Source organism: Theobroma umbraticum, unplaced genomic scaffold, assembly GCF_002168275.2.
Source record: "Theobroma umbraticum cultivar Fairchild unplaced genomic scaffold, ASM216827v3 scaffold_147.0, whole genome shotgun sequence".
In the NCBI taxonomy this organism is placed as follows: Eukaryota; Viridiplantae; Streptophyta; class Magnoliopsida; order Malvales; family Malvaceae; genus Theobroma; species Theobroma umbraticum.
The window spans coordinates 10,483,250-10,496,523 of NW_018397259.1; the positions used below are offsets into that span (position 1 = coordinate 10,483,250).

Below are 13,274 nucleotides of genomic sequence, written 5' to 3' on the forward strand. Positions count from 1 at the left end.
GTGATTTCGTACATTGAAGTGAACAAGGAATATATATATATATATATATACATATATTTTGGGTGGGTGACAAGAATAATTTGTTCACGTCAGTGGCCATAACGTAATGTTCCAATCAACTCCAGCTGACGCCTTCGGTATGACATCCGCAATGCTGCCCCCCTCGGCTCTTCCTGGCGGCTGTGTTCACCTTCGGGAATCCATTAGGTCATCAGATTTTGATGATCATCAAATTTTAAATCTCAATATTGACTCGGCTTTATGTTAGACTAAAATTGAATATTTAAATATTCATACTAAATTTATGAAGTCAAACTTTAAATCAAGTTGATGTAAATCGTGATCTTTTATTAAAAATGTACGTCTAAGATTTCTCGCCTTATCCATCATCAATCTCGGTATACATTTTGAAATGCACGATTACTGTTGAACAACAGTGCTTAATTGGTGTTTAGAGATATTTCTATAATAGTCATGTATCTTCGCTGCCCAAAATAGAGACTTAGGAGAAGATATTTAGTTTCCAGGATCAATGAAAACCCCAACATTGACTCTTCAAAACCTTCCTCTAAGCCATAATTAGCTCTCAAATCTCATCAGAACATTTGGCATGGGTGACAGTGATCATATATTAAAGATAACGTGAACAGAAAAGGCACGACAGATTTAATGATGAAACCTTTGCATCCAAAATATCTTTGGATAATCAAACAGAAAATGCAAGACAAGTTTAACCCATCAAAGCTCCCTGCCTGATATATTTAGCTCTGAATGAATAATCAAAGCAGGGGGCCATTGAGCAAAACCTGAAAGGATGATCATGGGGGAGAAGAACTCACATGACTCTCGTTTGATCTTAAAAGTATGTACATTGCTTGACTAGTTGTGATATAAATGATCCATTTGACCCTCTCTTGCAACCAACCGGCGCAGGATGTGGCTAATTTTCTCCATCCAAAACGAGCAAAGATGGAACTCTGCTCTTTCTTTTTCTGGTATTTACCACTCTTTCAAAGAAAACCTTGCCCCACTTTAACTGACAGGTTCTCCATCATTGTACTATTGCATCAGTCTGATGCTCTGGAAACAGAACACATGAATCATTACATAACACAAAGTATCAGATGCGACAGCAGTTTTAGGATCTTGACCACATAGGAGTCCGAGGAATAAATCAGCTGCTCCAAAAGCTGAGCACTTTACACCCAAATCTGCGGGTTTTGAGGTATAGCAGAAAACCAAACAGACAGATACATAAGATACTATACTTTTTACATGATTTACGTATACAAAGCTTTCTTCCATACTAGGAGTGGTGGTGGAATGACCGCACAATTATGCCAAATAACGTGTTTTATTATCTCAAACAGCAAAGGCTTTACCTTTTTTAGTCGTCTGCCCACCGAACCCCATGTTTAGCCCAAAGATAGTATGCTCCAACTGGGCCTCTGCCTCCCAACTCATACAGCTCCGGAGCTATATTATTCCGGTCTATCTCTTGTAGAACAGGAGTCAGAATACTCCATGCAGCTGCAAGCTCATCACTTCTCAAGAAGAGATGATTATCACCATCAATGACATCAAGCAGAAGATGCTCATATGAATCAGGGACCTCAACGTTATACCTTTAGTAGAAACAATAACACAGCATGAGAAACATCAAAGATAAGTTGCCGTCAGTGTGAAAATTATAAGAAGAAACAACATGAGTGCTCACTTGTCCTTGTAAAGCAAATTTAGCTCAGAAGCATCTAACTGCAACCCTAGTCCTGGAATTTTATTGTTGATTTTAACTAGGATGGCCTCATCAGGTACATCACGTAAAATCAGCTCATTGGTCGCGAGGTCAGTATTATGCCTAAATCGTTCACGATAGAGATTTCCAGGAACATGATTAAACTGTATACGTATCTCCACTCTGCATAACATAATCTAACGTCGGTGAGCAAATAAAAATGTCAATATTTAAAACATTAAGCATTAGCTTCTGGAAACAGCAACTATCATATGTTGCCAAAAGACATCTGTACGCATACACCAACAAACCCGATATAGACCCCAGAAAAGATTCATTTTTTGAATACAGAATTCATCAACTACAGCAAAGCTTTTACTGCAACTTATTAAAATTAGTAATTTATTCGACATTTATTGAAGCATTATCATTTCAGAGAATGTATACTGCTCCTCCAAAAAAATATCTTCAGATGTGGCCATAGAACACTAGTAGTTATTCCATAAAAAAAACAAAATTGAATAGAGTATTTGTTATATCTCACCTGTGTTTGATAAGTCCCACACCAGCTTTAATTAAGAAAGGTACACCGTCCCAACGTCCATTGTCAATGTATAATGCAGCAGCAAAAAAGGTAGGGGTCAGGCTGCTCAAGCTCACATCAACCCTCTCTCCAGAAGTAGCTTTGTACTGGCCAAGAATCACATCACTAGGGTCCAATTTGCGAATTGATCTGAGAACCTTGACCTGAAAAGAAGCTTCTCATTAAAAAGACTAGGTGCTTTCAAGTTGTGCTTCTCACACAAGGAAAAGATGGGTACCTTTTCATTTCGAATATCTTCACCATCAAGACTTATAGGTGGTTCCATGGCTAGCAATGCTATCGTCTGGAGCATGTGACTGTGAACAATGTCCCGAATGACCCCATAACCATCAAAATACCTGTATTAAAGAATGAATGGAATAATTAGGATGATGTAATACTCTTTGCTGGAGACAGAAAGGAAAAATGATTATGAGTACCTTCCACTCTGCATACCCAAGTCCTCTGACAAAAGCACCTGCAAAAATAATGCAAAGATGTAATCAACAGCATTGCGTCCCTAAAAGCACAGGTGGGCAAACAGCATTTACATTGAAACCAAGTTTACCTGCACATTGCGGATGTAAGTCCGACTCCACAATGGCTCAAAAACTAGATTTGAAAACCTTAAAACTGTGAGGTTTTCAATAAGGTTCCTCCCGAGGAGGTGGTCTATCCTGTAGTAAGATTGATGTAAATTGTAAAGTAATGATAAAGTATAAATTATGTGATAATGGTTTGAACAGTTTGTTAACATAGAAGGACAAACAACATGCATATGCATGCACCTGTAAATTTGCTTCTCCTCGAAATTAGAAAGAAGGGATTTTGTAAACCATTGAGAAGATAGAGCATCAAATCCAAAAGGTTTCTCAATTATTATACGATTCCAACCCTTCTTTGTTTGGGCATTATTGGCAAGAGAGGAAGCAACGTCCAGAAGTGCTTCTTGTGGAACAGAAAGGTAGAATATCCTGTTTGCACGATATCCCTCCTGAAGCAGATAAGCTGTTAAAGAATCAATTATCAAAATTCCAAAGCATTCAATTTGAAGATTAGAAGGACAAACAAAATGCATCTAAGTTGAAAACCTACAATTCTAAGTGTTGCTTACCTCAATCTGCTCCATTCGAGCATTCAGCTTAGACATCCCTTCTTTGTTGTCATAACCTCCATTAAGGTAGTATGTTCTACTAAGAAACGCATCCATCTTGTCCTCACAGTTTTGCCTGGAAAAGGAAATTAGAAGAAAAAGATAAGGAAAAAAAAGGGACCAGTAAATTATTGATGATTAATGTAGCATCTGAACAAGTTTCATACATAGCTAACTATGGCAAGAGCAAATGCAATTATGATTTTCTGAACTCTAAGAGTCAAAGTAATCTGAAGAAATTCAAATTCTCAACAAGAAATTGGTTGGTTGAAATCCAAAACAAGTTTCTAGGGTTTAAGCTTTTACAGTCCTGTCCACCGCTAACACATGAGCGACACATTCTTGTTGAAATTGTGTTAAAATCATTCCACCATACATGCATTGCTCATCATTCCGCAAGTTGTCAGCGAAATAAAAGCAACACGCATATGGTTAGGTAACTGCCTGATCCATCAAAAAAGAATGAATAAATAAACAAATCTACTAAGTCGATGGAACTGCCTCCTTCCAATTAGTTGATAGAGAGTATATCTTTTTCCATCCCTTCACCCTTCTCTTTCCTATCACTTTCTAAAACCTTTTCAATCAGGAATAAACTACATAATGCAGCTCTAAAAACCAAACTCCATTTGAAAATTATAGAAACTGTAAAATACAAGGATTAATAATTGAAGACAATGATTTCACAGAGGGTACCATAATGTAACATGGGTGAGGACCATACTCATGATCAATGCGGCAAGTCAAAGTTGAAGCAATGAGGGATCTTAAATCTTCATCTGTCAAATTCTTTCTGGAATAACCAAAGATACCAACATTCTGCAGTCATGTAAATGATAAATTGAAGAATGAGAAACATTCACCACATTACCAACATGCACGGATATTGTTATTCATGGGAAAGAAAGAACTTAATTCATATTATTGATGTATCTATTCAACACAAGGAGATCCTAATTCTTGGTCAGTCCCAAATCCAAATAATAAGCCTAATGATTTGAAAAGAATAAAATCCTGAAGAAACGGATGGGCTATTTGATAATAGGAAACCCAACTCATTAGATATTAGAGTAGCACTACCTCAGGAAGAAAACCACTGTAATATAGAGCAAATAATGCTGGAAAAATCTTCTTCCTAGCAAGTTCACCAGTAGCTCCTATAACAGCAATGCACAGAGAGGGTCCTCTATGATGATCATCAACATTCAAATTTAAGGAATGTGTTTGAACGAAAGAGGAAGGCAATTCCAAAGAAGCGTCTGGCTTTTTCGAGATAACATTTTGAGAACTAGGCAAAGAACTTTCTTTTGGTTGTGAAGTTGATCTTGTATGTTCTTCTGTGAAATCTACAATGTTCAAAGTTGACAGGATTAAAAAGGGACTGATAAAAATTGTCACATATATGATGAAAGAAACCAACTTCAAGAAACTGGAATAACATAACGTAGCTTCTTTTTTTCCCAACCATTGAGCGAAGATATGGTTGATGCTGCTTCAGAAAATAGTTCATCATTTGCTAAATTTCTCAAAGGATTTTCCGACTGATCCTTGTCCTGATTTCTTATGCTCTTGAACTCATTTGCAGGTTCACGCTTTCTATTTCGCTGCTGAATCTTTAGCCTCTTCAGCATCTGTAGTTTCAAACCAAAAAACCTCCGGCAGAAATTGCCAGCTCCTACGTAGAGCACAAGCCGACTGCCTCTCAATGATCGGAACCTGTTGGCTGCATCCTACATGCAACATAATCAAGTTATAGGATGCTGACTCTTATACATTCAAATATGTTCTCTAACTAAAAAATGATTCAAAATAATGTTTTAAAATCAAATAGTAAGCAAAAACCCATTTGAGCTGCAATTCATGTGACTTGTCTAAGGGACTGACTGTGTATTCATATGTACTAGCACACACATGCACACAAAAAATTGAAGGCAGGATCGAGTTCAATCGATCATTAAAGATCTATTTCTACACAATTCAAAAACTTTCCATGTGCTTAAGTTTTCAAGCAACCCAACTGTTGAATATAATGTGTTGTCCATGCCAGGTAAAATTTCAAATGAAAGCATACAAATTTGGCTGAAAATATTACAGATGATCATATTCAATTAGGTTGTAATATAGAATTGAAAAGGGTACCCATCAAGACAAAGGGACCAAAAAAAGCATACAAAAGTTTGATCCTTTTGTTTGATTTGACCTCTCTGTTCTCTACAAGTGAAACCTCAATTCATCTCTAGCTTCTCAACTAATAAGTGAAATCAGTATTTGCATAAGGCTAGTGCTAAATTACAGAGAGAGAGAGACAGAGAGAGAGTAGTCTACTTTCCTACACTTTCCCGAACAACAAAAATAGAAGTATACATGGGATGGGAATATAGAAGCTTACGGGGAAGAGAGAAATAGATCGAGCAATTGAAGATTCTGAGATGGGTATCGAGAAATGTGAAAATGAAACTGACATCCTTCTTCTTTGTTTTATTTGGAGCTTGTGTTCGGGGTTTTTAAGCTTGTATTATAAAACTTTTTTGTACTTCAAGCTCAAAGGCAAGTTCCAGGATGAGCGAAACTAAGAGTGGAGTGGTTTTCGATGCAGAAGATCAAAAGCCTGTGAGTGAAAGTAAGCAAATGAACGGTTCTGAAAGGGTGAGACTGAATATGATGACATTAATCAATGCTTTCTAGGGATTTGTGATGGAGTCGTTGTCTCTTGTCTGGTTCTGGGTTTATCTTTGTTTCGGTACGTTTTCACTTTCCGAACTTTGTCATCTGCCCCTTGGAACCTGAAAGCAGGAAGCAAGGAACCATACTGGGAAGTCAAAGAGGACACGGCACTTCCCAGTTGCAGACGGGGTTGTCATAAGTCTTTCGAGCTGAGTTTGGCCCAAAAAGTGTCAGCAGGGATTTGGGCTTGTTGTCGACAGCCCGATGTCTTCTTTATAGATCATAGACCAACTGTACGCAATCGTTTTCCCACTGCTCGGAAACCAAATACGAAATCAAATGAACAATTTTTCATCGACCCTTTTTGTCTTCCAATGTGGATGTGGGTTTAATCCCTTGACAGATGCACCAAACCCAGTATTATTAGTATTATTATTGTTATCAAAGAATGAGCTCAGATAGTAGCCTAGCTTAGCTTGTTACATTGGATATCAACAGCTCACCCTCCTGGGAAACTCTTTTGCGTATCCACTGGTTTTTTTTCCCTTTTCTTTTTATTCAAACATAGGTGTACATAGGATTATATTATATGAACGGAAGGAATTCCTTAAGGCAGGCAGGGGAAAACAAGTTAAACAACAAATACACTTGTTTTGTCCCTCGAGATGTGCTGCCATGGTATCCAAAGGCCATAAGGAATGGAGGCAGAAATAAAAAATGAGTAGAATGGAGAATCTTAAGTGTCACAAACACTCCCATTCCCATGGCTTTGATTATCAAATAATGTTTCTGACCTCATTTTGTAAACCAAGTATTACTGTTTATCATGTTGAGGCTTTAAACATTGGTTGATCAAATTCTTACTACATGGCATAACAGGGGAAAAAAACCCCACATGTCACGCTAGCAAAAGGCAGTCCAAAAGCAGTGTACTTTATAATAGGCATAGAAAAAAAGAATATTTCCCACCCCGGCCCCAAACATAAGTAGCATGCAGTATCTGCCAAAGCCATGCACAGCAAACTAGACGACATGTCATTGGATAAAAGAAGGCACAAGAGACAAGACAGAAACAGAAGGTCTGGTCCTTTTTCCCTTTTTTACAGTTTACAAATTGCCATGCTATGTTGTATGTACACAATCGTGTAACTTAACTCGGTCCTATGCCCGATGACCATCAAGCATCAATCAAAACTTCATCACCAGTAATGTAGACACAGTTTCTTTTATTTTGGTTAATAATATAAATACAGGTTTTTTTCTTTGAAAGTGACCCCCACTAGCTACCACGTTTGGTAATCTAAACAAACATATAAATATTATATTATAATTTTTTTCCTTTTCTCTCTCTCTTTTTATAATCAAGTGGGAACCTTTATCATCAGTCCAGTCTTTGTGTTTAAATCATCTTTAGATTAGATAAGACTAGTGGTTGAGTCATTTCATTTTTCTTCTCTTGCCCTTTTTTTGTCAACATTACAGGTGAGCAAAACTTCTTTATTTTTTAATGGTCAATTTTTTCATTTCACAAGTTGCAATCCCGGGCCTTTGCTTTTCAGGTAGAATTTCTGGGTTTTCTTTTTCAGGTCTTTGTCCATCTGGATATTTGATCAATTTTCTATCTTGGCTTGGCTTTTAAGCTTTGTTGGGAGAAATTCTCAATGATTTAGTTTGATGTTCATTTGATTGGTCTTAGTCTTAGATCGGTTTGTCTGATTTTAAGATTGTTCGTCGATGGTTTTTTGGAAAGTATATTATGGCCATTTGCTCTCCCAATTTTGATTTCTTAACTCTGTTTCTCAGCTTGGTTTTATGTCTTCCCGCATATACTTGAATTGTCTCTTCTCTACTTTATCCTGTATCTATCTGCTATCTAGACTTACAAAAAATTTGGGTTTTTGAAGCTTTTATTCCCAATTACACGTAATTTTATGGAGTATTATCCGTTGGAAGACAAAAGGAATGAATTAGTCATCAGAATTATAGTGTCTGAACGTTTCATTGTTCGGAAGGCCAGTTGACGGATCAACTACTATAGGGTAAATATTGAGCTGATGCATCTAGAAGCTAAAACTCGAGCTCTCATTCCCCTGTTACCATCTAGAAGTATAAATTTGTTAACCATGAAAGTTCTCGGTTTTGAAACTGGGAGGATGTCCCAGTTTCCTGTTTCATCAAGCTTATGACATTCTGTTTCTGTTACTTAAGTTTCCTGTTGCTTAATGCAGGTACTTAGATAACTATATCAATTTTCTTGTGATAACACATTGTCACTATCATTCCAATAGTTGATTGATGGGGTCGGAAGGGCCAGCAGCAGTAACCATCCATGTGACTGGTTTTAAGAAATTTCATGGAGTTTCAGAGAATCCAACTGAAACAATTGTTACTAATTTGAAAGAGTACACAAAAAAGAATGGTTTGCCAAAAGGTCTTATTCTCGGCAGTTGTAGTGTGCTTGAGACTGCAGGCCAGGGAGCACTCACTCCGCTATATCAGACTTTGCAATCTGCCTTAAATGGGAAGGGTTCTGAATCTTCAAGTTCTGGGAGAGTTATTTGGGTTAGTTACTCACTTACTACTGTGTAGTAATTGCTTACTTTCATGTATGCATATTAACATCATGGCTGCATTAAGAAAGTGCATCCGGTTCTTGGTGTTGAATTCTCTTGTTATAGCACTGTTGCAGCAATGAACTGTGAACAATTTATGAATAATTCCTTTTAGCTTTGCATGAAGTAGGCAGGAGGCCTTTTAAGCTTACCTGCTTTATGCATACTAGAGGGTGATTATAGCTCTCACATAGTTCCCTGCCTCCCATCTTTTCTCATTAATATGTCAAAAAGGGAAAAGGGTAAAATCTTATGTAATTTAATGTTGATAATGTGCCAGCTGAAATTCATATGTAATGTAATGTTATGGGATTTACAAATTAGTCAATCTGGTAATCTGAGATCAGCTATTATTTTCCAGCCATCTTTGTGCTTTCTTTGCCACCTTATATACATTAACAAAGCACGCTTGCAATAAGTGATGCCTATTTTGATGCATTATTGATTAGGGATTTTCTCAACCGATGTTATCTTAATAACTTGTCTTTGGTGCAATCAAACTCATTGCCTCATAAATTCACACCTCATGTTTCCTGTCCATTCTGACTTCTTCAGCTACATTTTGGAGTCAATAGTGGTGCAAGTAGATTCGCTATTGAGCATCAAGCTGTGAATGAAGCTACTTTTCGTTGCCCTGATGAAATGGGATGGAAACCTCTGGTTAGATATATTCCTTTGCCCGTTTCATAGTGCATCTGCAATTTATCATGCCTCTTCCTTCTCAACTTTCTTCCTTTTGTTAATTGTTTTGTGTTGTTTGCAGAAAGTACCCATTATCCCTGCAGATGGTGGAATTTCACGTGTGCGACAGGTAGTATGGATGTCTTTAAAGTCTAGCTGTTCTTGCTTATCATGGTTAATTACATACATTTGAATATGCGATTCATCTCTTACCTCCATCCTTAAAGAGTTTCCTCTGTTACCGCTGTGCAGACTTCTCTTCCTGTTGAGGAGATTGCAAAGGCCCTAGCAAAGAAGGGTTATGAGGTGATGACTTCTGATGATGCAGGACGGTTTGTGTGCAATTATGTTTACTATCACTCCCTTTGCTTTGCGGAGCAGAATGGGACCAAATCACTCTTTGTCCATGTCCCTCTCTTCTTGACCATAGATGAGGAGACCCAAATGAAGTTTTCTGCTTCCTTATTGGAAGTACTTACTTCTCTATGTCAGTAACATACCATATCGGCTCACATTTTTATGTCCAGGAATTAATACGGTTGTACTGTTGTTGACCATGTATGTGAGTGTGGATGGAAGGATGCATTAAGGCTTCAATAAACAGATAAGTGTATGTGAATGGAAGAATGGATTTCAGCACATACACCTTATGTATTTCTTTTGTTTCTCTAAACACTTCCTTTGGTTGCTTGAAAATTTCTCAGAATCTTCATGTTAATATGTGAATAAAGTTTCAGATTGCTTCCGTTACCAGAACGTTTGTCTGTACTTCTCAAGTTCGAGTCTATCTTCTTACTCTGTTGTCTAAGGTTGTGCAACTGTGTTTCCACTCTCTTATATCTCTCTAACTAATGACTAATGTCATGTGGTTTGCTCTCTTTAATGGCTTCTGCAAATAAGGTTGAAGCATCTGTTCATATAGTGCAGAAGCTAAAATGAAAAAAGAATTGAACTATCACATTTTCGGGGAGGTTTTGCACACTTCAGATCACTTTCACTTTCTCATTGTCACCTTCACCATCAATCCTTATACCAAGTTTCTTGTTAAACATTTCTGTCTGTTGTACACTATGAGTTGCAAGCCAGCTTAATCTAACGTCATTTCATGCTGTGATTGGTATAGGTCCATCAATGTGCATGAAGCAGTCCAGAACACTTAACAAGAAAAGAAAAGTTATAATCTTTGCCCCTGGGTTGTCCAGTTCTTTGAGTTTGTTTCTGCAAATTCAAATCATTCAATTCCTTCCCATGTCAATACTTTGCAGTACAAAGTGATTAAAATAGTTTGTGAGCTTGACTTTATTATCAGAGTAATGTTGTTGAGTGCTCACATCAAGTCACTCTGATGCAGCCCCACCTAAAGTGTTTGTAGGGACAGAGAGAGAGAGAGAGAGAATGATGGGTGATAGGGAAGATAATCTCGTGCACCGACCTCCCACCATGGATTGATTCAATGAAAGTAGATAACTACTCATTCCAACCCATGATGGCATATAGAAATGGTAGCCAAAGTATTGGTTTCAAACCTTTATTAATTAAAGAAAGGATGGAGGTTGCTGATGTAAAATCCCATGATAAGAGAAGTTTCTTTTTCCTGATCTATATCACTCGACACAGTTGATTAATCTAAACATTTTTACATGATAATCTGATTCAACATCTATCAGCATAATTGTGGGCTAGCAGCTGTGGTGTTTCCTCCATCAAGCAATAAACTGGTGGAATAGTATGCGTCAGGACAGCTCCTTAAGCATTCCAGCAAAATGGGTCTGCCAGGATCAGTCCGAGGGTGGGAAGCAGCTCTACATCTGCCAGCCTCAGGTTTGTGCATGGGATCGAATCACTGCAAGCAAAACGCACTAGTGGCCTTCTAACATTATATGTGCCCTTAATATTACTACAGGAAATGTCATCAATCACAACCGCACTTGTTTGGTTACTGCAGGTTTTGGTGAGGCAGTAGTATTGATCTATGATGATAGGATTACGAACAGCATCCGCACGAATGTTATGGAATTTAACCCCGGACACACAGCCTGAGCCGCCTTGCCAGGTTTTGATTCGGACGCCATTGTCAGAATGCTTGATGACCGAATCAGAAACGCTGACATTTGAAACGCAAACTCGTGAGTTGTGGATCCCTAGACTACCAATGCTGCACTAAGAACAGATGATGTCAACCTTGGAAGATTTGATGTACGGTAATGATATCAATGAGTTGCAGATAGGAACCATATCTAGCCACCTTCCGCCGGCCTAAGAACTTTGGTATTTAGAAGCTCAATGACAATTATCAACAGAAGCTAGTAATGAGTTACCTTATTCCATGACTTGGCCCACAAGTTATATTCTTTATATACCAGCTCCAATGGATACGCAATCATCACCTAAAGATGATGGTAAATGTGAATTTATAGAATAAACGTGCTTTCTTTATTATATGCTTGTATTTCATTCTTAAGAATTATTACAACTATAAAGAAAAATTACCGTTTGATATGATTGAATTGTATATTTGCACATTATTAGTGTTCTCTATGTGAATTCCATCCGTGTTGGGACTTTGAGCAGGTGCTTTGATTGTTAGTGATTCTACACGAACGTCATGGCAAGCATCAAACCTGAAATTGAACTGGGGACTATTCTTGGTCTTAAGTCCTTGGACAGTCAAGTTAGAGCTCATGAAAAACCTGATAGCCTGCATGAGCAAAATCCCATGATAAATCTTCAAAAAATGAAAGAAAAAAAACTGTTTTATTTTTGTCGTTTCTTTGTTCAATAAGGAAATCTGGAGTATCTGCACCATTAGGTAAAGGGCACGGATGATCTTCTGGATTAATTGATGGTAGTTTACTTTTCGGTGAAAAAGTCTTGTACTTACTACTGGGCTATCGCAGGGACAAGGCATTGTTGTTCCATTAATTCCCTGCTTAGTAGATATACTATGTTAGTCATGGAATTTAATAATGAAGTAACAGAAATATTGAACATGAGATGTAGATTACTTTTTGAGGCTTGCAGGGAAGATTCCACCATTTCTCTCCCCTGCCATCTATGAGGCCACCACCTTGCTTTGGCATCACCTAGAGATGATGATGATATACAGAGAAGCAAGGTCCCCACGTTTTGGGAAGTGGAAAATGGTAAAAAGGAGTTCAGCAGAGTATGTGACCACTTACCACTTGGAGCAAGAGAACAACTTGCAAAGAGATCACGGCTGAAAAGAATCAGTTGCAATGCAGCCGTCTCTTCTTATACTAGGAAAGTAGGAATTCTCAGTGGAAGGCTCCTTTGGATTTGGGGTCAACTCAATCTCAATCTGCAACTGGGATTATAATTATGGCACGAAACCGACCACAGCTCCGTTTTCCATTTAGGGGCTGGCCTAATGTGGAAGCTGCATTCAAGCAAACTAAGGCTAAAGGGAATGTGGAGGGCGGGCAGTAGTAAAATCAGAAATGCATGCTCTTGCCATTTGCTTCATTGACTCCCCCTTGTCCCTGTTTGTTTATTTCAGAAATGAAAGTTTAAGCACAGTACCTTGGAATCAAAGATGAAAGGAGGCTGTTACTTAGTAGGTGGTGAGAAAGCTTCCTTTCTTTTCCGTCAATCCACATGGTCACTTTGAGATTACCATTTTTAAATTTTTTTCCTAGTTTTGGGTCAAGAGGGTACATAAAGCATCTTCGGTAATGCCTTACAATAATGGTTTCAGTACTGAAAAATAGCCTTAATGATGACAGATCCTTAGCATCTCAAAGTGACATGTTTTTGCCAAGTACCCACTTCAATCTTCCTTCTGTCTAATGAGATAGAACCTAACCTAGCTGGTTTTAGCATCCTTAA

The 13,274-nt window shown here is 37.9% G+C and overlaps 3 protein-coding genes and 1 pseudogene across 11 annotated transcripts in view; 1 reads left to right on the forward strand and 3 right to left on the reverse strand.

Annotated features, from left to right (window-relative positions):
- NIMIN-3 (NIM1-interacting 3) overlaps nucleotides 1–1,052 on the reverse strand; it is a 2,133-nt gene extending 1,081 nt beyond the window's left edge. Inside the window, exon 1 of the mRNA XM_089783445.1 lies at nucleotides 1,022–1,052. Within this exon, the coding sequence (XP_089639571.1) occupies nucleotides 1,022–1,052 (31 nt within the window). The remainder of the gene's footprint in view (nucleotides 1–1,021) is intronic.
- G6PD4 (glucose-6-phosphate dehydrogenase 4) lies at nucleotides 928–6,304 on the reverse strand. Of its 3 annotated transcripts, XM_021426093.2 has the most exons (13): nucleotides 5,861–6,304; nucleotides 4,937–5,201; nucleotides 4,552–4,817; nucleotides 4,196–4,290; nucleotides 3,433–3,547; nucleotides 3,107–3,312; nucleotides 2,887–2,995; nucleotides 2,759–2,796; nucleotides 2,557–2,677; nucleotides 2,280–2,482; nucleotides 1,718–1,918; nucleotides 1,383–1,625; nucleotides 928–1,211 (listed from the first exon to the last, which is right to left on the reverse strand). In XM_021426093.2, exons 1-12 carry the CDS (start codon nucleotides 5,933–5,935, stop codon nucleotides 1,388–1,390), a joined length of 1,932 nt encoding a protein of 643 aa, XP_021281768.1. In that variant the 5' UTR covers nucleotides 5,936–6,304; the 3' UTR covers nucleotides 928–1,211; nucleotides 1,383–1,387. The 3 variants fall into 3 exon arrangements, with proteins under 3 accessions (XP_021281768.1, XP_021281769.1, XP_021281767.1); XM_021426094.2 differs by having other exon boundaries at nucleotides 928–1,625; nucleotides 4,937–5,194; XM_021426092.2 differs by having other exon boundaries at nucleotides 928–1,625.
- Nucleotides 6,305–7,463: 1,159 nt separating this feature from the next.
- Nucleotides 7,464–10,184, forward strand: LOC110415416 (Peptidase C15, pyroglutamyl peptidase I-like protein). Of its 6 annotated transcripts, XM_021427068.2 has the most exons (6): nucleotides 7,493–7,617; nucleotides 8,040–8,174; nucleotides 8,364–8,697; nucleotides 9,303–9,407; nucleotides 9,511–9,558; nucleotides 9,681–10,184. In XM_021427068.2, exons 3-6 carry the CDS (start codon nucleotides 8,431–8,433, stop codon nucleotides 9,921–9,923), a joined length of 663 nt encoding a protein of 220 aa, XP_021282743.1. In that variant the 5' UTR covers nucleotides 7,493–7,617; nucleotides 8,040–8,174; nucleotides 8,364–8,430; the 3' UTR covers nucleotides 9,924–10,184. The 6 variants fall into 6 exon arrangements, with proteins under 6 accessions (XP_021282740.1, XP_021282745.1, XP_021282743.1 ...); XM_021427065.2 differs by lacking the exon at nucleotides 8,040–8,174 and having other exon boundaries at nucleotides 7,464–7,617; XM_021427070.2 differs by lacking the exon at nucleotides 8,040–8,174 and having other exon boundaries at nucleotides 7,476–7,617; nucleotides 8,424–8,697.
- A 144-nt stretch (nucleotides 10,185–10,328) lies between these two features.
- Nucleotides 10,329–12,126, reverse strand: LOC110415675 (polygalacturonase At1g48100-like; annotated as a pseudogene). The gene is made up of 3 exons (XR_016351141.1): nucleotides 11,919–12,126; nucleotides 11,747–11,815; nucleotides 10,329–11,583 (listed from the first exon to the last, which is right to left on the reverse strand). The product of XR_016351141.1 is annotated as a polygalacturonase At1g48100-like (transcript).
- Between the last annotated feature and the right edge of the window lie 1,148 nt (nucleotides 12,127–13,274).